Source organism: Hippopotamus amphibius, chromosome 8 (genome assembly GCF_030028045.1).
Source record: "Hippopotamus amphibius kiboko isolate mHipAmp2 chromosome 8, mHipAmp2.hap2, whole genome shotgun sequence".
NCBI classification, from domain to species: Eukaryota; Metazoa; Chordata; class Mammalia; order Artiodactyla; family Hippopotamidae; genus Hippopotamus; species Hippopotamus amphibius.
In genome coordinates, this window is record NC_080193.1 from 878,679 (window position 1) to 901,685 (window position 23,007).

At 65.9% G+C, this 23,007-nt stretch overlaps 2 protein-coding genes and 1 long non-coding RNA gene across 6 annotated transcripts in view; 1 reads left to right on the forward strand and 2 right to left on the reverse strand.

Moving 5' to 3' along the window:
* Positions 1-1,648: 1,648 nt before the first annotated feature.
* SCARF2 (scavenger receptor class F member 2) lies at positions 1,649-12,685 on the reverse strand. Of its 2 annotated transcripts, none has more exons than XM_057746178.1 (11): positions 12,510-12,685; positions 7,745-7,803; positions 7,547-7,648; positions 6,818-7,337; positions 6,486-6,704; positions 6,251-6,379; positions 5,540-5,643; positions 5,352-5,469; positions 5,023-5,138; positions 4,014-4,166; positions 1,649-3,280 (listed from the first exon to the last, which is right to left on the reverse strand). In XM_057746178.1, the coding sequence occupies exons 1-11, from the start codon at positions 12,683-12,685 to the stop codon at positions 2,415-2,417; spliced, it is 2,562 nt and encodes an 853-aa protein (XP_057602161.1). In that variant the 3' UTR covers positions 1,649-2,414. The 2 variants fall into 2 exon arrangements, with proteins under 2 accessions (XP_057602161.1, XP_057602160.1); XM_057746177.1 differs by having other exon boundaries at positions 5,023-5,153.
* LOC130858984 (uncharacterized) lies at positions 5,385-22,524 on the forward strand. The gene is made up of 3 exons (XR_009055149.1): positions 5,385-5,461; positions 14,529-14,615; positions 20,295-22,524. It is a non-coding gene; the product is annotated as an uncharacterized LOC130858984 (long non-coding RNA).
* KLHL22 (kelch like family member 22) overlaps positions 16,529-23,007 on the reverse strand; it is a 30,644-nt gene continuing 24,165 nt past the window's right edge. For all 3 annotated transcript variants that reach the window (XM_057746179.1, XM_057746181.1, XM_057746180.1), the window contains exons 6-7: positions 18,979-19,212; positions 16,529-17,012 (exon numbers count right to left, since the gene is read on the reverse strand). In XM_057746179.1, coding sequence (XP_057602162.1) covers positions 16,647-17,012; positions 18,979-19,212 — 600 coding nt within the window. In that variant the 3' untranslated portion in view covers positions 16,529-16,646. The remainder of the gene's footprint in view (positions 17,013-18,978; positions 19,213-23,007) is intronic.

Consider the following 23,007-nt stretch of genomic DNA (forward strand, 5'->3'; position numbering starts at 1 on the left):
CGCCTGCCCTAGAAGCTGGCACTGCTGCAGGCCCATGGGGGTGGGCGGGGGGGTCCCAGCAGCTCCCTCCCCAGGCGGTACCCAGATGATCCTGGGGGGTTTCTTGGCCCGGATCCTGCCTGGCCCCCAGGGCCGCAGGGCTGGCTGCCGGAAGCGCAGGAGGTGCCCCTGCTCCGTGAGGGACCCACAGGGCTTTGGAAGCTCAGGGTCTTGGATGCCTGGAGGTTCCCAGGGCAGGAGCGGAGAGGCCCCAGGAAAGGCCTGGCTGATGTGTGGGGCTCTGGTCTCCCCACACTGTGCTGATCCAGGCCAGGGAGTGGGTGAGCTATAGCAGGGGTTGGGGGTCAGAGACCAGCAGGGTGGCGCATGGTGGGTGGGGGTGCCTGGCAAGACTGTGGCCTGAACCACCACACTGCCCTCCACCACCTTCCTCAGCCACTGCCCTGCCATGGCCGGGCCCAGCCGGGCATCTGCCCCTCCTGGCTGACGTTAAGCCTGTGTTCTCAGCCACGGCAGCCAGCATGGCCTGATGCCGGAAGGGATGAGGCTGCCCAGGCGCAGGGCCATGGCTGGGAGGGTGCCCGGCTGGTTCAAGGGAAGCTGCGTGCCCCAGGGACTGGGAGCCTGCCTTCCACGTGCTGCCCAACCAGGCCAGGTGCAGGGACTATGGCCATGAGAGCCACACCAGATGTCTTGCCCATGCCATGAGGCCATGTCCACTCCAGTGGCTCAGCCCCTGTATGGGTCACTGAAGTTGACCTCCAGGCGGCATCCGGCCAGAGGGCAAGAGACTTGCCAGGTGAGATCCCTGAGCTGCCAGCACTGGTCAGACTCCGGTCAGTCGTGCAGGGCCTGCAGGGCGGGGGTGGGGAGATGACTGGAGAATCTTGGCAGAATCTCCCGATGGAAAAAGCTGACAGCACAAGGCGAGGAAGAGGCCCGCCAGGCTGAGGCAGGGAGATGGGAGGAGCCCAGACGGGCGAGGGACGGCAGACGCTGTAGAAAGGTGACCTCTGGAGGTCAGGAAGGTCACGCGCGAGGCCGCCCTGAAGACCAGACGCAGTGAAAACGCTGGGACACACGGCCACAGACAGAAGGCCAGGCCGGAGCGGGGGCCAGCCGCGGCTGGGCAGCGGGGGCTGCCTGCAGGAGCAGCCAGGGCGCTGGGCCAGGCGTGCTTCCCCCGCCACCGGGCGGGGTGGGCGGCAGAGAGCTTCCGGCTGAGGACAGGGAGCCCATTGAGACGGACAGCGGGGCTCTGTGCGCTGCCAGACTGTCTTGTTGGTGCCAGAGGCGGCCTGGCTGGAGGCGGTGCCTGTGGCCCGCGGCCCCCTGGCCCCGGCCTCTGACCCGCCTCAGCCGCACCAAGCAGCTCGGGGCCCCAGGTGTGGCAGCAGTGGCCCGTGGGGAAGGCGCGGGGCAGAGGCAGCCCCACGCGCCGGCTCCTACCACGGCCAAGGGCGCCGCTCCCTCCGTTCCTGCCGCCCTTCGTCCAGACCGCCAGTGCCGGGTGGCGCACGCCAAGGGGGGCGCCCAAGAACCCTGCCACACAGATGACGGACGTGGTCCTGCGAGACCCACACCTGGGCTTCTGGGGGGACGTCCTTGTCAGAGGCCCAGTAGATAGGAAGCAGTCAGAGCACAGGGGGAGAAGAGGCACTTTATTAAGAAAGCTTTGGCCAAGCCCCTGCCGGGAGGAGCCCATCCTGGGGCACCCAGATGGGGTGGGAGCAGCCCCCCTGGCGGCCTATAAATACATCTCCTCAGGCCACTGGCGTCGCCCCTCAGGTTCCCAGGCACGTGGGGGGGCGGGAGGCCATCAAAACCAGCTCGACAGCGGAGGGGCCAGGGCCGCAGAGGCTGGGGCTGGGAGAGCGTGGGTGGGGGCGGGGAGCGGGCAAGCCCCCTGAGGAGCAGAGACCAGCCCTCCTCCCCAGGCTCCGGTCAACCAGATGCCCTGGGGCTCAGCCAGTGGAAGGAGCCTCTGGCTAGGGTCACGGAAGGGAACCTCCAGCCAGAGGCGCCAGGCCCTGGCCAGAGAGCGGCTGCCGGGGCGGAAGTGCTTCTGGCCTCGGCCAGTGCGAAGGTGGGCCCAGCCAAGGCTCTCTTGGCCAGTGAGAGGTGTTCTCGAGGCAGAGCCCTCCTGCCCTCGGCCTCTGAGACCCGGGCGGTGGGAGCCCTCCACAGCGAGGCCGTGGCAAGGGAGGGGCCAGCAAAGCGTCTTTCGGGCCTTGGCCACTGCGAGAGGGCCCCATCTAGGAGGGCCGCTGGGCCTGAGCCCGTGAGACGCAGCCTCCCACGGGGCTGCCCGCGGCTGGGCCCCCCGGCGGGAGGCCCCGGGCGCGCGCGGGACGCGGGGCGGCAAAGCAGCGCTGCTAAGCCCAGGAAGCTGCAGGCATGGCCCGGCCTCCCAGCTACAGGGTGGGCGCCCCTACCCGGCGCGGCTCCCCCGCCACCTCCCGGCTCTTCTTGCGAGGCGGCTTCTGGATGGGGGTCTTCTTTCGAGGGGTGTCGGATCCGGGCGCGCCCGCTGCTGCCTTCTCGGGCCCTGGGCTCTCGGGCCCCGGGGGCGCGCGGGCCGGCGAGGCAGGAAGCACGGAGCGCTTCGCCTTCTGCGGCGGTGCCGGCTTCTCTCGGAAGCCCTGCGTGCCCAGGGCCCCCTCGGCGCGGCCCAGGCTGCGAGTCTTGTCACGCAGCTCGGCCGCCAGCATGGAGGCGGCCTCGGGCGCGTTGCGCGGGGGACCGCCAGCGTCCGTGGGCTCTGGGAGGCCCGGGCCGCGGCCCCGCGCCCGAGCCCGGGGCGGCGAGGGGGCGGCAAGGCCCGGCCCCTCCTCGGCCTGCCCCGGAGGCCGCGCCGACGTGTCGCTGGGCGTCCGTTCCCTCTTGCTGGGGCTGGGAGCGGCCTCGGGGCCCGCGGGGGGTGGCGAGGGCGCACGGGCGGCGGCGGCGGCGGCGCTGTGCCTGCCGTGGATCCAGGACACCTTGGGCTTGGTGGAGGGGTCGGGTGGCGGTGGCTTCCTGCGCTCGGGCGATGGCGAAAGCGACAGGCCTCGAGCCTCGCCCCGGCCCCGGGCCGGCCGGGCCTCGCGCCGGGCCACGCGCGCATACAGCGCCCCACCGGGCCCGTCCCCGCTCGACGCCGACCGCTCGCTGTCGGAGGACGCGGGGAGGGGCGTGGCCTCCTCCGCGGGAGTGGTCCCCGGCGCGGGGCACGGCGCCGGCGCCTCGGCAGGGGCGGGGGCGGGGGGGGCCTCCGCGTCCCGGCTCTCGGTCGCCGCCTCTGACAAGGGAAGAGCCGGCAGGTCACCGCCTCCGAGGAGGGCTCGGCCTCCAGCCTCCAGCCTCCAGGCGCAAACCTTTGCCGCGCCCCCTCCCCGCCCCAGCTGGCGCTCCGCCGCCCTGGCATCCGGACGCGCCCGCACAGTCACCGCACTGACCACAAACTTAGCTCAGAGCCCTGGGGCGGAAAGCTGGGGAAGAGGGACTCATTCCTGGCTGCAGCCGCACCTCAGCCTGGCCTCGCACCCCTCCCCCACCACCTCCCCAGCCTGGGGCCACCATCCCAGGCCACCAGTGACCTCAACTCATTACCCTTCTTTAAGAGAAAGGTCTTCTAAGGCTCAAAGGTTAGGCACCTGCCCAAGGCCACTCACGGGGATGGCCAGGTGTGTGTGACCAAGGCTCCAGGTGAAAGCGTGCCCCATCTCCTGAAGACCCCATGTCCCGTCTCCTCTGCCACCTCCTCCCCAGGCACGGAACTTTCTCTCTGCCTGGTCTCCCCAGAAGTGAGCCTGGGCGGTGGCCACCTCCCCAGACCCCACCGCAGTCTGGTGCTGGGCAGCACAGAGGCCCGCGGTGCACCTCAGCTGTGTGTCCTCCCCGCCGGTGGAGGGCACCACCAGCCCTTCCTCCCCCACGCTGCGCGTCCCCCGGAGCACAGACATTCCTTCAGCGGGAGCCTTTCACTGGGTCGGAGTGAGAGAGGGCCTCCCCCCAGGCAGAGGCGTACTCACCCTCGTGCGGTACGCAGTACACGGGGCCTTCATCTGTGGTGTCGAAGGAGGAGAAGGAGGCCCGGGAGGACCAGGATGGCGAGGGCTGTTCCAGCCCCGAGGGCGGCTCCAGGAAGCTGCAGTTGAGCGTGTTATCCAGGTCGTGATGGGCCACTGGGGAAGGAGGAAGGCACAGTTGCCAGGGGCCCTGCCCTGCCCCCCCCAGTGCCCTGGCCAGCCCTCCTGCCACAAATGATGGAGCGACCCAAACCAGCCCCACCCCAAGATCGTGGGTGGGACAGGCGACTCAACAGGCTGGTTAGCGTGTGCGGCCAGGGAGCCGACTGAGGTCAGGCAGAAAGCCGGGAAGCGAGAGCGCACCTGGCTGGGAGAGGCCATCGGGGCCTCTTCAGACCCTGTCTTGCAGCAGTCCTTGCGTGCACATGTGCAGTGGTGAGGCCACCCTTTGGCTCAGCCCCTCTCAGCTGTCTGCATCTTTACCTCCTAGGAGACCTCATCTCCCCATCCCCCTCATCTTTGGAAACCAGTGAGAAAGACGCAGAGAGAGTCCACCCCGGTGTGCGTCAGTGCAGACAGAGGGAGAGAAGCGGCACCCCCCGGCCCGCCCGCGCACCCAGCCCGGTCCTGAGGTATGGGGCGCGCCGAGGGACCCGCCTGCCTGCCCACTTCCCAGGAAACACCCAGGGCGCTGCCGGGGCCGGGCCTTCCTGTGGCAGGACACCCCCTCGCACGGGTCCGCACAGCCCCGCCGCGCCGCACGTGCAGTCGCTCACAGCCACCGAGGCAGGCCCACCCCTGCCCGCGCCCCTAGGACCCCCGCCTCCTCCCCAGGCTGCCCTGCGCCCGCGCCCCTTTCCCCCCGGCCGCACCTCCCCACGCCCCACGCCGACACCCAAGGCCCCGCGGCGCCTACACGGACCCCGTCCCACGCATTTCCCAGCAGCCTCCTCTGTCGGGGAGCTCCCCGGAGACGCCTCGCCTGCGCCCGCCTCGCCTGCGCCCGCCTTACCTACGACCTTGGGCAGTTTCTGCCTGCGGAGCGGGATCCGGGGCAGCTTCATGCTGATGCGGCTGAAGCGCCCGCACAGGCGCTGCGGCGCCTTCTTCCTCCCAAGCGAGAGTTCCCTGCGGGGGCGGGGCCTGAGCGGAGGGGCGGGGCGAGCCCTGGGAGCCCACCCCGGGGAGGGCGGGGCCTGAGCGGAGGGGCGGGGCGAGCCCGCGGGAGCCCACCCACGAGGGCGGGAGCCGAACCTCCGGCGGGGCGGGAGCGGGAAGGGCGCGCCGCGCCGCACGCCCCGCGCGGCCGGAACCCGGGGAAGCGGGACCGCGAAGCCTCACCCGCGCGCCGGGTCCTTGCCGCGGCAGGCGCAGCAGCAGCCGAGCAGCGAGAGCAGCAGGCCGAGGAGCAGCGCGAGCAGCGCGCCCGCGCCCATCACGCCCTTGCGCTGGTTGGTCTCTGCGGGTGGCACGGGGTCAGCGCGCTGCCGGCAGCCCCCGCGCCCCCGCCGGGTCGGCCCCCCACTCACCCAGGCGGCAGGCACCGGTGACCGGGTCGCACGAGTCCTCGTGGCAGCTGCAGGCCTGGGCGCAGTCCACGCCGTGGAGCCCGGGCGGGCACGTCAGGTTACAGCTGCGGGGGCGCCAGGTCAGGGAGGGGCGCGGGGTCAGGGAGCGCCCGGCGGCCCCTCGGGGACGCCCCCCGCCCTCGCCCCCGCGGCCGGCCAGCCCGGGCCCCGGGTTCTCCATTCCCTGGGGACTGCAGCCCACCCCCACCGCCAGCACACCCGGAGCGATCAGTGTTTTCGAAACGAACGGGTGCAGGCCCGCGGGAGGGAGGCTGGGGGAGGGGCCGTGGTCAGTGCCCGCCAGTACCCATTGCTGGGGCTGACTCTTGGGGGGGGGGGAAAGAGGGGCTGCCAGACTAGACCCTTGGCTGTAGGTGGGAGGTCCCTGCTCGTTCCACACCAGCTCCGGGTCGCCTCAGCCCTGCAGTCCCCAGGAGCCACTGAGCACAGGCTGACCTGGTCGCCAGATCCCGCTGGAGCGCCGGCTCCAGGCCAGGGCAGGAAACTGCCTCAAAGAGCCTGTTGTCGCTGCCCAGCTGAAGGATGGGGGCCAAGGCCGAGGAGCCAAGCCTGGGTCCCGCCTGGTCGGCCAAGGCAGCAGCACCCGGGGTCTGGCGGGAGCCCCGTGCCAGATACCGACCCCTCAAGGCTCTTGGGTCCCCGGGCACTCACTGCGGCCCGTGGACGCCGGGGCTGCACAGGCAGCGTCCCGACTGGAAGTCGCAGTGGCCGCTGCCGCAGTCGGCGCACACGAACGCACAGTCCTCGCCGTAGGTGCCATTGCTGCACTTGGTCTCACACCTCGGAAACAGGGCGAACGAACCGTCGGCCCGCAGGGCCCGCCGCGGAGGGCCATCTGGGGAGCCCAGCGGGGGGCTGCGTGTCTGGGCGGACGGGGGTTGCTCACCTGTCCCCGATCCAGCCCGCGTTGCAGCGCGTGCACTTGCCGGTGACGTGGTTGCAGGCATGCCCGTCGCGACACGGCGGGCAGCGGTGGCCGCAGCCCTCGCCGTAGAAGCCGGCGGTACAGGGCTGGTCGCACTTGGTACCGTTCCAGCCGGGCTCGCACGTCAGGCAGCGGCCCTCGGCCACCGTGCACGGCTGCTGGCCCTTGCACTGGCCGCATCTGGGGGAGGGGCGGGAGGCTAGGCGGGGCCCGGGCCGCCTCATCCCCACCCCCTCGGCGGCCTGCCCCTCCCCCCCCCCCCCCCCCCCCGCCCCGGCCGGGCTGGCGCTTACCGGCGGCGGCAGCCCAGGCCGTAGAAGCCGGCAGGGCACGGCTCGCGGCAGTACTTGCCCCGGTAGCCGGGCTCGCACGCGCACGTGCCGTCCACCGGGTGGCAGCGGCCGCGGAAGCACTGGCAGTAGCGCTCGCAGCGCGCGCCGAACGTGCGCTCGCGGCACTGGCAGCGGCCGCTCTGCTGCTCGCACGGCGACGTGTTGCAGGCGCACTGGTTGTTGCAGCTGCGGCCCCACCAGCCTGCGTGGCACAGGCACGCGCCCGTCTGTGGGTCGCAGCGCGACGTGGCACTGCAGTAGCACGCGCTGGCGCACTGTGGGCCCCACCAGCCGGGTTCGCAGCGACACGCGCCGCTCCGCGGGTGGCACGCGCCGTGCTGGCACTGGCACGCATGCTCGCAACGTGCGCCCCAGCGCCGCGCGTGACACGTGCACTGGCCCGTCACGTCCTCGCACTGCCCGTGCGGGTGGCAGACACACAGCTCCTTGCAGTCGGGACCCCAGAACTGGCGCGGGCACTCTGCGGGGCGAGCGGAGAGGGTGGGAGGCCCGGGCGCTAGCGAGAGGGGCTCGGACGCGGCCGGAATCTGCCCGCGCCCCGCCCCCCGCCCCGGGGGACCTGCTCCTGAACCGGGCCACGCCCACTTGCAGGCCCCGCCCCCTGACCGGGCCCCGCCCATCTCTGGGATCCTGCCCCACTGCCCTGCGCCCGCCGGGGTCCGCACTCACTGGTGTCGCAGTTGGCACCGAAGTAGCCATGGCGGCAGCGGCACTCGCCCGGCCGCACGCACACCTCGTTCTCCGAGCACGTGGAGTTGCCTTCGCACACAGCTGCGGACGAAACGGGCCGAGTTGTGGCGAGTCCAGCCCCCACACTGTCCCCTCCTCTCCATGCCCCCTGCCCAGGTGCCAGGCTACCCTACTCACCGATCCCGCACTCATCCCCCTGTTGCCTCCAGCCGGCGCAGCACGTGAGCTCCTGGGAGCTGCAGGCAGAGAGAAGGTGCCTCAGCTCCAGCCCTACTCCTAGTCCTCTCTGGGCCCCCAGCAACCTCCACCCTGCCCTAGGGAGGTGGTTATCAAAGCCCTGCTGCGTGCTGGGCACTGCTGTAGGTTCCGGGACTCGAAGCGAATAAGACACAAATTCCAGCCCTCTAGACGGGACTCTGGGAGGTGGCAGAAGGCAGACCACCTCCAAGAACTTCCCAGTTGCCTCTACATGAGTCTCGCCACTCCTCCTGATCTGTGCCCTCTTCCCCACATCCACTAGGCCTGAGAAGAGACCCCATGTGTCCCAGCAGGGGCAGCAGTGAGGTGGCGTGGGGCAAGGGTCCCTGGGCCTCCAGGAACTGCGCAGGCATGGAGGTCTAGGGCATCCCTGGGGGTGAGGGTCTGGCCAAATGGGTGTCAGGGATCAGATGTGACATGGCCTGGACAGCACCAGGACTGGCTGGGCCAGGTGGGCACATCTGGATGCCCAACTGGGGCTAAGCACCAAGGCAGATGGGCAGCCTTTGAGCAAGGTGGACACAGCGAGGTGTCCACTTGGGGAGGGGCAGGGGACACCCAGAGAGTCCTCCATCCGAGTAAGGAAAGTAAAAGTGAGGGCTGCAGAGCCCCAGGGCAAGACTTGGGCTGGAGAAAGGCAACATTAGAATGTCCTCTCCGTGCAATTTCATAAAATCTCGTTTAATTTTATTTGGCTTTACAAGGTACAGTAGAAGGCAAAAAATCTGTGTCCCGTGTCGGGGTGGGGCAGCCTCCCAAGCCTTGGGTTGATGGGGTGTGCAGGCACAAAGGTTTGGAGGCTCTGCCCGAGTGAAGCTGCGGCCACTGGCGAGGCCCGCGAGGGCTGAGGTGGGGTGTGTCCGCACTGCAGGGCGAAGGAGGCTGGGAAGGAACAGACGCTCAGGCTGCAGGGTCCCATCAGACCTAGAACTTCAGCCAAATGCTAAAGGCACACAGCCGCCATTCACACTTCAGAGAAAAGGAGAGGGCCTTCTGGGAAGCTTGTGAATCTGGACCTGGGATGCGGTGGTGGGAGGAGGTGGGAGGGGCCTGAGGACCCTGCAGGGATGGCAGGACCAGGAAGGGAAAGGCTGCAGCTGCCCCATGACACGCCCCTCAGAAGATGCTCCACAACCGGCCCAGCTCGAGGTGATCACACACCCTGAATGGGGCCCCCTGGACCCCAAGGGAGCCCCCCTCCCAGAAAGGGCCAGATTCTCCTTTGGGCCAAAGGTATGGCACCTGGGGAACAGGACCCATAAAACCCCAGACTTCAAGGAATGGGCCAGATTATTTTCCACAAATAAAACTGGAAACCAGAGACAGGAACATGAAGCAGGCCTGGCTTTTCCTGGTCCCTACTGTCCCCACCCCCCCAGCCCTGCCCTGGGGCTCCGAGGTGGCCATCTGTAGGGAGACCCAGGTCCAAGGTCACCCTCCTGCCTCTTCCGCCAGTCTGAACCCAGGGCTCTGGATGGAGAGCATCTGCAGAGGGTCCTCTTGCAGGCGGCCTCATCAGACGGCCTGCTGGGATGGCCCTGGGACCACTGACCACCTTCCATCCTGGACGGCCTGGCTGCATGAGTCTGTAATCAGGTTGGGAGCCTGGTTTTAGGGCCACACTAAGTTGGACTGGATGTCTGGGTCTGCCACTTGCTGTGTGACCTTGGGCACAGAACTTAACCTCTCTGAGCTCCAGTTGCTGTATCTGTAAAATGGGGCCAATTGGTTTGGCAGGAGGATTCAGAGAGTCGAGATGTGTCCAGTGTTTGGCACAAACTAAGAGCTCAGCTGAGGCCGTCCTGTGCACTCCAGCCCACGCTGAGGAGGCTCTGGGAAGCCCCTGAGTTCACCCGGTCCCCCCAGCATGGGTGCCACCCAGGACCCACCCATCAGAGCTCACAACCCTGCCCCCCTGCAGGACAGAGCCCATGTGGAGGACGAGTCTGTGGGGCCTTTCCTTCCGGGACGGGCTGGCAGAAAAGGTCGGGCTAGGTTGGCAAGCCCATTCTCCCAGATCTTAGGAAAGTGAGACAAGAAAGATGGCACGGTGCAGGGGTAGCTCCTACACTCGGGTGGGACCCTGGGGTGTCAATCCAGGCCCCTCAGCAAGCAGGCTGTGCTGCAGGCTGCCCCCTCCATAGAGCACTGTGATTGCAAATGAAGCTGCAGTGATTTAAACCTTGATCTTGAACGTGCCCAAGCCACCTCGGCAAAGCTCCCCAAGAGTACTGCCCGCTCACTGTGCCAGCATCTGTCCTGTTCTCTCCCCAGTCCAGCCGGGAGGCTCCTCTGCCGCCACACCTCTGGGACTCCGTGCCTGCCCCGCTCTCCTTCTGCCCCCCCGGGGACCCCTCCCCAGTTTCTGCCCACCCACTTGGGCTCCCTCCACTGCTCTGTCCACTCTAGCTCCCTTGGGAAGCTCCCCAGGTCCCATCAAGACACTGCCCATGCCTCGGAGTCCTTGAGGGGGCCCTCCTCCCCACGAGCCCCCCCCATTCTTCTCCATCTCAGGTAAGGCCTGTCCCTCCAGGCTGGGAGGATCCACTGAGGAACATGCTGGCTCTACCTGTCACACTGGATCTAGGATGGGACAGGCCACTTGTCCCCCGCCCTGCCCGCCTGGTGAGAGCCACTCTCACCTCTCCCTGGTTCTCTCCCACCTTCTGCCCACCTGCCACCTGGCAGCCAACCCTGGTCTGTCCTGCCCCTCCTCTGTGCAAAGCCCCTGGGGGTTCTCATGGCCCAGTGGCCTCTCCTCCTCCATCCCTGTCCCAGCCCCTAGGGACTCCTTTCTGTGCTTCCAGCAGGCCCTCTGCACTCAGGGCCCTCCCTGCCCCAGACACCGCCGGGCTCTGCCTCCTCTCCCATGGGCCTCTCTCACTCATCACCTCCCACTGGGTCTCCCCCACTGGACACCTCCTCCCCAGCCCTTGCCAGATGTCAGATGACTTGCTGCAAGTCTCCTCCACACAGGACAGCTGTATCCCTGCACCGACAGCAGGCCTGCACAGGGTCAGTGCATGGGATGCTACTGACTGAGAGCTGCTCCCTGCCCTGGTGCTCCTGCCTCTGCTAGTGGAAGCCTGGCAGGGCCCAGCCTTGGGAAGGCAATGAAAGAGATGGTCCAGACCCTGGGGGGGATGGGGGGAGTGCCGTCCTACCCATTAACCAGCTCCACGTAGGATCACCGTCATGCCCCCTCCCCTCCACGAGGTGGCTACCACCACCAACCCTATTTGACAGGAGCAGGGACCGCCCCAGAGAGGTTAAGCGTTGTGCCCGAGGCCACTCAGATGGGGAGAGGTGGCACCACGATCTGAAACCCAACCCAGGCTCTTGGCTCCTGGAACAGGCCGCTTGATGGGCCAGGGGGAGTGGAGCGGAGAGCTCTGGCCTGCTACTATCGATCCCCTGGCACGGACCCCCACAGGGAAGGAGGGCTCAGGCAGAGGGACAGGGCCGGCGGCGATCGCGCCCTCCCCCTCTCCAGGCGGCCCCGCCCGCCACCGCCGCTGCATTCCTGGGGCCGGGGAGGCCCGGGAGGCCCGGGAGGCAGCAGCGGCGTCGATGTGAAGCAGATGGCGGGCCAGGCCAGCCCCCGCCCCGGAGGCGGGGCTCGCAGCGGGGAGGGGTCTGCGCGCCTCGGGATCCGAGCTCGGAAACCCCGCGCGGCCCCTCACAGCCCCTTGTCTGCGGCGACCGCCTGCCCCCGGACGCGGCCTCCTTGGGCCCTGCGGCCCAGGGCGCCCCCACCGCACCCCCCAGGAGCCCGTGATGCCTCTCCAGCTTCCCGCCCGCATCAAGGCACCCCCACACGCCGGCTCCTCGCCCCCCGCGCGGAGATGCCCTTGACCTCGCAGTGGCCTCTGACAGGCCGACCAGGTCCTCCGGCCTCTGTGCCCGCTCCTGGGTCCTGGCCTGCGCTCTTGGCCCTCCGCGCAAGGTCCTGGGCCCGGCGCCCTGGGGCAGGGCCTGTCCCTTCCTGTCCCACACTGGCTTCCCCAGACGGCTCCCCGTGGCGCTCACCTCTGCGCCGTCCCACCTCCCACCGCACCCCGTATCCCCACCGCGGAGCTCCACATCCTCCCGATGCCGGCGCACATCACTATCCTTTCTGTTCCCGCTTCTGGTCCACTCTGAGCGCAGGCTCCTCGACGCCCACCTCCATTATCACCCTCTTCTCACCCGCACCCACCCTTTCTAAGACGCAAATCCGTCCTTCTGACTCGCCTGCCTCAAGACGTCCCCGGTTCCCTCCCCTCAGGAGCCCCGCTCCATCTCCCCTGGCCGCTCACCCTCCCTCCATCCCGGCTCGAGCCACACTCGTGTGCCTGGGCCCTGGCACTTGCCATGCCGTCAGCTTGGAACGCGCTTCCCCTGCTCTTACGACCTTCACAACCCGGCCCAAGGGTCCCTTTTCCTGGGTCTGAAATCTCGGAGCCCGCGTGTCAGCCCTGCGGGCGCCCGCTGCCCTCCGCTCTCCCCTGGCCCGCTTCTCGCCCGGGGTATGCTCGGACGCACCGTCGTGGCCCGGCGCCCGGGCCCGGCCTGGAGCGGAGCCGGCGTGGGCGCGGGCGGCCCGAGGGGGCCGCGCGATCAGCGCAGGGAGGTCCAGGGCGCCCCCCCACCCCCGGCTCCGGGCGCCCCCTGCGGCCCCTCCCCCCGCCCGGCCGGCTCCTACCCGGGCGCGCGGCACACGTTGCGGCCGCGCGGGCTCAGCTCCTGCGGCCCCGCGGCGCCGGGCAGCAGCCAGAGCAGCAGCAGCAGCGGCGGCAGCGGCGGCGGCGGCGGCGGCGGCGGCCCCCCGGCTCCCCGGCGCCGCGCCGGCCCGGCCCCCCGGGGCCCTGCGCCCTCCATGCGGCGCGGGGCAGGCGCGGGGCGGGCGCGGGCGCGGGTGCGGCCGCAGCGAGAGCGGCCGGAAGCGGAGTGCGCGGCCGGGCGGGGGGCGGCAGGAGGGGCGCCGGGCCGGGCAGGAAATTCCACATCGGCTCCCTGATCCCGGGCCAGCCGCGGCCGGCCAGGCGGCAGCGCCCGCCCCGCGCGCCAGACCCCACCCTCCGGCCGCGCCGCCGCCCCTCCGCGCGGCCCCCGCCTCCACGCGGCGGCGCGCAAACTTCGGGGCGAACCTGGAAGGGGCCCGCCCGAGGAGTCCCCCCAGCGGTCGCGGCGCCTTTCCCTCCCTTCCCCAGACACCCGCCCGGGAAGCGGCCCCTGCGCCCTCCCCGCGAGGCCAGGCCCGGGGCGGGAAGCGAGTGGGGACCGGGCGCGAGGCACCAAAGCCCCCTGGCCAGCAGCGCCCAGGAGCTTCCAGGTCAAGGTCGCCATCCGGCCTCTGTTCCCCCGCCCCACCCCGCTGGGCCCTCCTATGCCCGGCCGTGTGGTCAGCACCTCCCGCGCTGGTCACAGTCAAAGCCTGCAGGGATGGCGCAGCCGGATGCTTGAGGCCTGTGGGTAGACGCGGTCTGGACCAGAGGCCTGGGCAGAGGGGGCCCCTGTAGGGACAGACGGGAGAGATGCCGGGAGTAGAATGGCCCCGCGCGGGCTCCAGGAGAATGTGGAGGTAAAGGCAGGTGGGGGAGGCGGGGTGGTGCGGTGGGGGTGGGGGGACAGCTCTCGGACGGAGACCCTGCGGTCCTGGTCAAGGTGTGACGATGGGCTGGAGGCCGCTGGTCACCAAGGACAACGTCCAGATGGTGGAGTCAGGACTGGAGTCCTGGGAGCCCCTGCATGGGGAGGGGTGGGGCGGCAGCACGGAGGAGAGCACTGGCAGCAGAGAAAGGGGGTGAGCAGGGCCTGGGGGACCTGGAGGAAGAGGACCCCTGGGCCCAGGAAGCAGAGGGGTCAGACCCAACCCCAGGCCCGTGGAGCGGGGAGGGCAGGCAGGCCTGCGGATGGACAAAAGGGGGGTCAGTTGGGTCCCAGCAAAGATGAGCTGGGCTCTTGAGGGCCTGAGAGGCGGCAGAAGGGCCTGGGCAGGGAGGAGGCAGCTACTCTCGTGGGGAGTGGGCTGTGTGCAGACTCCCTGAGGCGGGGAGGTGGCGTCCTGCTCAGTTATGCGGGGGCCCCCTCAGGGAGGCTGGGGCTGCAGGAGAGGCCCGGGTTAAGGGCCACTGAAAGGCTCAAGGCTGTGGGCATCACCAGGCTGGCCGCAGGTGGGACGGGAGGGAGCTTCGGAGGTCCGGGCCCCTCCTTGAGCCACGCTGGTGCAGGATGGAGGCACAGTGGGGAAGGGGGCAGGGGAGCCGCACGCCGGTGGTCATGAGCGCACCTATCTGGAGCCCGTAAACAGGCCAACCACTTCTGGGCAGCTCTGCCTGGCCATGGCCCTGACCTCAGCAGTCCTTCCCAGTGCTGGGGCCCCTCCCGTGGGACCCCAGTTGGCTGCCCCAACGGAGGCCAGCAGAGGTCCCTGTGGCTGCCCTGTCTGCCCAGCTCTGGGCTTTGGAAGCTTCGCCCCAGCTGGACAGGGTTCACGAACAAGCACCTCCAAGTCCATCACCTCCCCCTTCCCTCGGAGCTGCCTCCTGCCCCACATCCTCACCGCTACGGGGGTATCACCAGGGCTGCCTGAAAGTCGCAAATCTCTACCCACAAACCTCTACCCATATCTCCACGTGCCACCCGTGTCTGCTGCCTGCAGGCTGAGACCGCCCCCAGCCTCATCTCAGACCCACAGCCCCCTGCCTGTGTCCTGTTGCAGATGCCTTGCGCTTGATGGCAAGTTCAGGTGTTGAGGAGGCTGAGTGCGGTGGAGTGGACGCTCATCCGTCTGCCCAGCCTGTGCCAGGTGAATAGCAGTCTGAGGAAGCTGGGGCACCCATGACGGACCAGCACGCAGACAGTGGGAGCCAGGAGCCTGGGCCGACCGGTCCTGGCCGGGATGGCGTCCCAGGGGAGGCCAACCTTGAAGGGTGATGATTTTGCAGACAGGGATGAGCCCCACGTGGAGCGAAGGCTTGAAAGCAGGGCCTGAGAGCCTGCCAAGCTGGTGAGCCGGCTGCCTGGGCCCAGGGGCAGGAGCCGCTGGGCTGCTGGCGGTGGGCAAATGCTAGGCTGGAGACTGGCAGGGCCAGGCTGCTGCCCAGCTCTCAGGACCCCTCCCAGGGCTCATGTCTACCTCACCCCATGCCCTGTGGGGGCTCACAGCCCTTCCCCCTCCCCTGCAGACCAGAGATCTCTTGCAAAAGCTGTGCTTTGGTGACAGGGTGGGGAGATAGCGCTTCCAAGCTTGCACACGCTGGGGGCGGATGTGCTGGCCCTCCTCCCTCCCTGGACCCTCTAGGGCCTGCGGGTGGTGGCAGGGACAGAAGGGCTGGGTTCCTACTCCGAGCTCGCGTTCCAGCACCTCACCCTTGGGAGCAAGAGGAGGACAGTGGAGAAGGGGCCATCCTGTCCCACTGGAGGCGACCACCAGGGTCACCCCTGGGCTTGCCCCCTGACATGTACGTGCGCGATGTCACACGGGGTGAGGGAGCAGGGCATGTTTCCTTAGGGGTACCTGGGCCCCGAGACGGCAGAGTCACACACACAGCAGCTGCCTCGCCCCCACACCCGAGTCTTCAGGGTACCCCCAAAGGAGTCCAGAGCAGCTGGCTGCCTGCACCCCCCATGCCCTTCCTCCCACCAAGGAGCGCACACAGCTCCTCTGCCCCTCCTCCATGACGGGACCGCGCTGCAGGCTCTGGGCAAGGCATAGGCACACAGACCCAGGCGGCTGAGAGAAAACAGAGCGCTGGGGGCTCATCCTGATCCGGCCCGGGCCTCGGGGGTCTGCAGGGGGCGCAGCAGGAGGACCCGTAGGGGGCGAGGGTGTTCAGGCGGAGGCCGGGCTGTGCAGAGACGAGGTGGGCACTGGATGCCCAGCCCACCCACCCACCCACAGTGCCACCCGCTGCAGGAGCCTGGGCCTTGGGGCTAACCTGGAGGACATGCAGAGCCCCCGCCCTGCCACATGCTCACACGCAGCAGTGGGCAGGCCCAGGCAGCTCTCCCTCCCTCCCCAGGTGCCCGGCTTCACGTGGGGCTGAGGTGGCCACCTGGGGCTGGACCGAAGTTCAGAGAAGACGTCCTCACCAGGGAAGATGCTCAGGCAGGCAGGCAACCAGCTGTCACCAGACTGGGACGGGCATCCTGGTGACACCCTTCTAGCCTGGGGTGGGCTCTCGGCCTCCCACTGCCCCCAGCAGCTCTGACCCCAGAAACCAAGCTTCCAGGGATGCAGCCTCGGACAGGCTGAGAGAGGAGTGAGGCCGTGGCCAGAGGAGAGCAACGCACACTTGTGTGAGACAGTTTATTTCATGTGTCAACAACACACGGTGGGAAAAGCCCCGCTGCGGGACCTCTGACCGCAGAACCAGCTTCCGGCAACCTGACGGGTCTCTGCCCCCTCTCGGGTCCCCGGGCTGCTGGGCAGGCGATGGGCTCAGCCCACCCCTCCCTGCCCATGGAGGGGCCAGGTGTGCCCCCGCCCGCTCGCTGGGGGCCAGTCCCCAGGTCCTTTGGGAGGAGGGCGCCGTCTCAGCCCAGCAGGGACCAGGACCAGGGAGCAGGAAGGCCAGGACAGCTGGTGGTGGCACGGCCCGTCCGCGCAGAGGAGGAGAGGGCCCGGTGAGGTCCAGGCGGCCCAGCCGGCCGAAGGTTACCCCCAGGGGGCGATCCGCGGCCGCGGGCCTGCAGGGCCCCTAAGACACCTGCCGGCAGGAGGTGGCGGGAGGGAGGGCCGCCGCCGCCCTGGGGTCAAGTGCTCCAGGGCCAAATGCTGGGGGGTTGGGGGGCCTGGGAGCTGCCACCACTCCCCACCCCGACACAGCCCGGGACCCTAGTCCTCGCTGGAGTTGTCGAACTCCTCCCAGTCGGACACACTCATCACCTCGGAGGCGAAGTCCGGGTCCGCCTGGCTGCGGTCAGGGGTGCCGCGGGGAGGCTCGAGGAGCAGGGCGCGCGGCAGGGTGAGCACGCAGGCCGCCAGGCCCGAGATGGAACTGTCCAGCTGCGGACCTTCCTCCCAGCAGTCCTTCTCCACGTCGTAGATGTGCACGTAGCCCGTGCGGCTGCCCCGGTTGTGCGAGCGGCCGCCCAGCACGTAGATCCTGTTGTCCAGCACGGCAATGCCGGGCTCACCGTGCCCCGCCGGGAGCGGGCAGACGGACGACCACTGCCCGGACGCACAGCTGTAGCAGGCCACCTGCAAGGCACGGCCCCGGACTCACACGAGGCAAACGCGGCCCCCGGAGGCAGGGCTCAGGCTAGGCCGATGCTCTGCGCCCCTCCCGGCCCCTCAAGCTCCGTGGCCCCAGGCGCGTGGCTGCCTCCCAGGTGGCCTGGGGGTGCTGACTCACTCCCCTCCACCACGGAAACTGAAGACTCGGACCCCACACACACCCAGCACTGGGAGATGTGCAGATAATATAAGAAAACCGGTGCCTGCCGACTCCAGGGGACCATCCACACATTCTTGGGAGCCCAGGCGCCCCAGGAGTTAGGAGTCGGCACTTCCACTGCTGGGGCCTTCGTCAGGGAACCAAGATCCCACAAGCCGTGCAGCGCAGCCAAAAACAAAACAAAGCAAAACAAAACCTAACCTTTTGTCTTCAAGATTACTCCAAACAATAAACAAATACGGGGCAAAACGCTCAGCCTACTAGTAATCCGAGAAATGCAAAATAAAACGTCAGGGACACACTGTCAGCTGTTGGCCAGCAGCCACAAGCCCGGGGCCGGTGACGGAGTGGGGAATCCGTCCTGCTGTGCACCTGTCTGACCAGCCAGGACATCAACGTGCACAATTATCAAAGCCATGTGGACGCTACCCTCTGACTCAACGATCATTCCCCCCCTCCCCCACCCAGTTCTCCAGCTGCAGGAGGAGGAATGGTCTCCAAAGGAGCGGGTACCCAGATCTCTGGGTCCTGTGTGACTTCACCTGACAAGAGGACCCTGCGGGCTCACCAGGGTGGGGACACTGAGATAGGAGGTTACCCTGGGTTTTCAGGGGGCCCACCTAACCACATGAGCCCTTGGAAGCAGAAAGGAAGGTCTGATGGGGGCCAAAGTGAGGGGAAGCTTCCGCTGCTGGCTTAGAAGAGGAGGGGGCCTGAGCCAGGGACACGGAGGCTTCTGGAAGCCAAGAAGGGCTTCAGCCCACAGCCGGCAAGGAATCAGGACCCGAGTCCTACAGCTGCAAGGAGCTGCACCCTGCCCGCGACACCGGCACCCGCACCTCGCCTAGGCGAGCAGGGCGTGGCCCCTCCCTGGGCTGCGCAGTGGAAGGGCCCCTGGACAGGGTCTGGGGAGGGCTCGTGTTGGTTTAAGCTGCTGGGGTGTGGTGATTTATCCCGGCTGCAGCAGAAGGAAACGCTAGAGCCCAGTGGTTCTCAACACTGCAGGGTCCCACCCGGGAACCTCCCACGCGGTGGGGTCTCAGGGGGCCGGAGAATCTGCATTTCTAATGAGTTCTCACGCGATGGGGGTGCTGCTGGCCCAGGGACCACACCTGGAGAACCACTGCTGTCCCCTCAGGAAATACCCCCAAACCCAAAAAGGTCTAGAAGCGAGCACTTGAAATGTTACCTGGAGGAGCCTCAAGCTGCCCACCCCCAGTCACCAGGGTGATGGAATTCTGCACAGCGCGCGGCGGGGCGGGGCGGGGCGGGGTTCACTAGAAGACACGCCCACCGCACCCCTGAGCAGGGAGCCAGTGGGCGCTGCCCCTGGGCCACAGCACCCTGTGCGGCAGGAGGACGGCCGCGGGTGGCACGCGGTGTTCGTGGGCGCTCCCTTCACCCTTCTCCGTGTCCTCAGACGTCTGCCCGGTGGTTACGTTACCTTTATGACTGAAGTCTTTACTAATAATGACAAGAGAAACTCTCCTGGGTGACACTCTAACGGTGAACACCTGCCATCTGTCCAGACCCAGCAGGCGCCCCACCGAGAGCGGCCCCGGCCGGCGCAGGGCCAGCAGGTGCAACGATGACACCCTCTGGTGGACGCTGAGCCGGGGCCGCCGTGGCGTGTGGGGGCTGGGGGGACACGGGAGATTTCTGTCCTTCCTGCTCGACGTGGCTGTGAGCCTACAACCGCTCTAAAAAATAAAGCCTGTTGGAAGGGACCCCCCGCCCCGGGAACCACGGGTGGCACGCGGAAGGGCTCACCTGGTGCACGTCCCTCCTGTAGCCCGCGTCGCTGTTGCTGCCCCCGATCACGTACAGCTTGTCCAGGAGGGCGGCCACGCCGTGCCAGGCCCGCCGCACCGGCCCGTCGGCCAGCGCGCGCCAGGTGTCGCTGGCCGGGTCGTAGCAGTGCGTCTCCTTCAGGTAGTCCTCCCCTCGGCGGCCGCACGTGATGTACATCCTCCCGCCCAGCGTGGCGCCCGCGTGGGCGTACACCTGCAGGGTGGGAGGGCCGGGCTGTGTGCGCGTGTGCACGCGTGCGTGAGCCGGGGGGCGGCAGCCGGGAGCCTGCCGAGGCCGTCCCCACCGCAGGCGCCCCTCGCTGCGCAGCCCAGCCCTGCCAGCGTCCTCACGGTCTGACTGGACGCGCCAGTCAGTCCCCACCATACCTCTTCCCAGTGGAAGATGATTCTAGGACCCAGAGGGGACGCTGGGCTTCCACGAGGGGAAGGACAAGATCAGTCTTTCCCCTGCCCCTAAAGGAGACATCTGCACGGGGACCCAAAGGAAATCAAAGCCTCATCTTTAGGAAGGCCCTCGGTTGCCTCCACCTCTCCTCCACTCCTGGTGGCCAGTGGACCCCGATTTCAACCTCTGCTCGTTTGCAAATAACAGATGATAGATTTGCTGAGCACAAAAGCGAGATGCAAAATCAAACGACAGTGTTTAGTTATGGGAAAAAACTCACCCCGCTTTGGATTTTGGTCCTCAACCTCACCCCGCTTTCCACTGCACCGGGGCACCCCCTCGCTGCCCAGCCCGCCCCACCGTTTCCAGACCCCCTCTCATGGCCTGCAAGGCCCTCCTGCTGTGTCTGTGTGCTTTGGGAGAGGGGAGAGGGGCCAGGCAGGGCAGGGAGGCCCCAGGGCCTGTGTTACATGGCCAGTCACTGACACCCAGGCTGTGGGTAGCAGAGATGGGCTGGAGAGGTGGGTGGGGCAGAGGGTGGGGGACACAGCAGTGGGTAGGACACCCACCATGGGGCTGGGTCTTCCCCCATCAGTGGTGGGCATCTGGGGACACGGTTTTTTTAACTAAAGTTTCCACCTGGAGGTAAGTGTAGATTCACATGTAGTTGCAAGAAATACAACACCCCCACGTCCTTCACCCTGACTGCTGGGGGCAGCACCTGTGGGCTCAGCACACACCACAGCCGGGGTGCCGACCTCGGCGCAGTCAAGACACGAGACGTTCCCGTCTCCCTGTCCGTCCCTGTGGTGCCCGTTTATAGTCACACCCACTGCCCGCCCCCCCGGCCCCCTACCACCACCAACCGTTCCCCACGTGGTCGTTTCCAGGGTGTGCCTTGCACGGAACCATGCGGTGCGCCCCCTCCGAGACGGGCCGTCCCCGCGGATGTGTGGATGCAGAGTTCCCCTCCAAGTCCCAGTGATGCTCTGTGCTGTGTACCTGCCTGTTTGGTGAGCCTGTCACCCGTGGAGGGACATCTGACTGGTCTCCGGTTTCTGGCTGTTACCCGTAAATCTGCTGTAAGCATCTGTGTCCAGGGAAGCTTTTGTTTCTCTGGGGTTCGTGCCCAGGAGGGTGACCGCTGGGGCCAAGGGCAGCTGGACGTTAACGGCCCTGGTGCTGTGACGTTTGTTGTCTCTGCCACTCGACAGGCGGGCGCCTCGCCGTGGTGTCTCGTCTGCACCCCCGGCGGCCGGTGACGCCTCACGTCCACATCTGCCCCACGGAGGCGTCGCCTCCTCGTCTGCCTTCTTTCCCCTGGGTCCCTCGGCCTGTGTCTCCTGGTGCATCTGAGGGTTCTTTACGCATATTAGAGTCTAGTCCTCTGCCAGGCACTGGTTTGCAAACATCCTCTCCCGCGCGGCAGCCGCCTCTCCTCCTCGTAACAGGGCCTCCTGCAGAGCACAGGCCTGCAGCTTTGATGAAGCCCAGTCCATAATTTTTTCTCTTTACGGCACATGCTCTGGGGGTCAAGTCCAAGTACTCATTGCCTAGCTCCAGACCCTGAGTATTTTCTCTTACTTTTCCTCTAAATGCTATGCCTATTTTACGTAAGTCCGTACAGCATTCTGAGTCAATTTTTGTATAAGGTGTGAGACGGGTTGATGTCCATTTTCCTACCTACAGACGTCCAGTTGCTCCAAGTACCATTTGTTGAAAGGTAATTTGGGACTTCCCTGGTGGCGCAGTGGTTAGGAGTCCGCCTGCCAATGCAGGGGACAGGGGTTCAATCCCTGGTCCGGGAAGATCCCACGTGCCGCAGAGCAACTAAGCCCGTGCGCCACAGCTACTGAACCTGCGCACCTAGAGCCCGTGCTCCGCAACAAGAAAAGCCACCACAATGAGAAGCCCGTGCACCACAGCAAAGAGGAGCCTCTACTCGCCCCAACTAGAGAGAAAAACCCGTGTGCAGCAACAAAGACCCAACGCAGCCAAAATTAAAAAAAATAATACAGTAGTAAGTCTTAAAACCAGGTAGATGGAGTCTGCCCACTTTATCCTTCTTCAGAATTTCTTGAAGTATTCTAGACCCTCTGCCTCTCCGTATAAACTCCAGAATCTCGTGTACATCTACAAAAACGCTTGCTGGCATTTACACAGGAATTGAGTTATGTACTATTTATCAATTTGGGAAGAACCAACATTTCTGAGCCTTGCAATCCATAAACAGGGTTATGTTTCTCCATTTATTTACAACTTCTTTTATTCCTCTCATCAGCACCTTATAATTTTAAGCATATAAATCCTATAAATGTTTTGTTAGACGTATACCTAAGCATTTCATTTCTGAGCAACTGTAACTGTAATTGTGTAATTGTAGTTGTGTCAATGTCTTCATTACTAGTCTACAAAAATACAGTTGATTTTTGTACATTTATATGGTATCCTGCAATCTCGCTAAACTCACTTATTAATGCTAGAATTTTGAGGGGTACATTTAGATTTTGGACAACTTTGTCATCTGCAGGGTCAGTCGTATTTCTCCCTTTTCAATGTGCGTGCTTTCTTTTCTTTTCTTGCCGTATCTCACTGGCTACACCTCCAGGACTGTGATGAGAGCGCTGAGATGAGATACCCCTGCCCTGCTCCTCACCTGAGGAGACGGCGCTCCGTGCAGCCCGCGCCACCGCGCACGATGCTGGTGCTGGGAGTGTGCAGATGCGCTCCATCACGTCGCGGTGCTTCTCCTCCCTCTTACTTTTTGAGAATTTGGTCATGAGTGGATGCAAAATATTACCAGGTCCTTTTCCTGCTCTGATGTGACCATGTGGGTTTAACATGGTGAATGACACAGACTGAATTTCAAATGTGGAACGAGCCTTTGGTCATCAACTTCTGTGGGGAGAGGAGATTCTATCTGCTAATATTCAGTTAAGAATATTCATATATATGTGTTCTTTTTTGGGGGGGAGGGTACTGTCTTTGGTTTTGGTATCAGGGTAACATTAACTTCATAAGATGAACTGGGAAGTATTCCAGCCTCTTCCATTTTCTGGGAAAAAAATCATGCAGAATCGGTTTTGATTAACTTTTCTTTAAATGTTGGATAAAATTCTCCAGTTACACTATCTAGGCCTGAACAGCATTTCTTTGACAAGTGCAGGGCTATTCAAATTACCTACTTAGTCTTGCCTGAGTTGTAGTAGGTTGCGTTTCTGAGGAACGGGTCCATTTCCTCTAAGTTGTCACATTTACACACGCAGAGCTGTTCACAGTATCCTCTTAGTGTCCTTTTCACGGCAGCAGGGTTTGCAGTAATGCCCCCATTTCATCCTTGATATTTTATCTTATTTTAAAAGATATTTTTTAAATTTATTTGGTTGCACCGGATCTTAGTTGCAGATCACCCACTCCTTAGTTGCAGCATGCGAACTCTTAATTGTAGCATGCTTGTGGGATCTAGTTCCCTGACCAGGGTTCGAACCCGGGCCACCGGCATAGGGAGTGCAGAGTCTTAACCACTGCGCCACCAGGGAAGTCCCTTGTTCTTGATTTTTTTTTTTTCCCCGCTGCGCTGGGTCTTTGTTGCCGTGCGCGGGA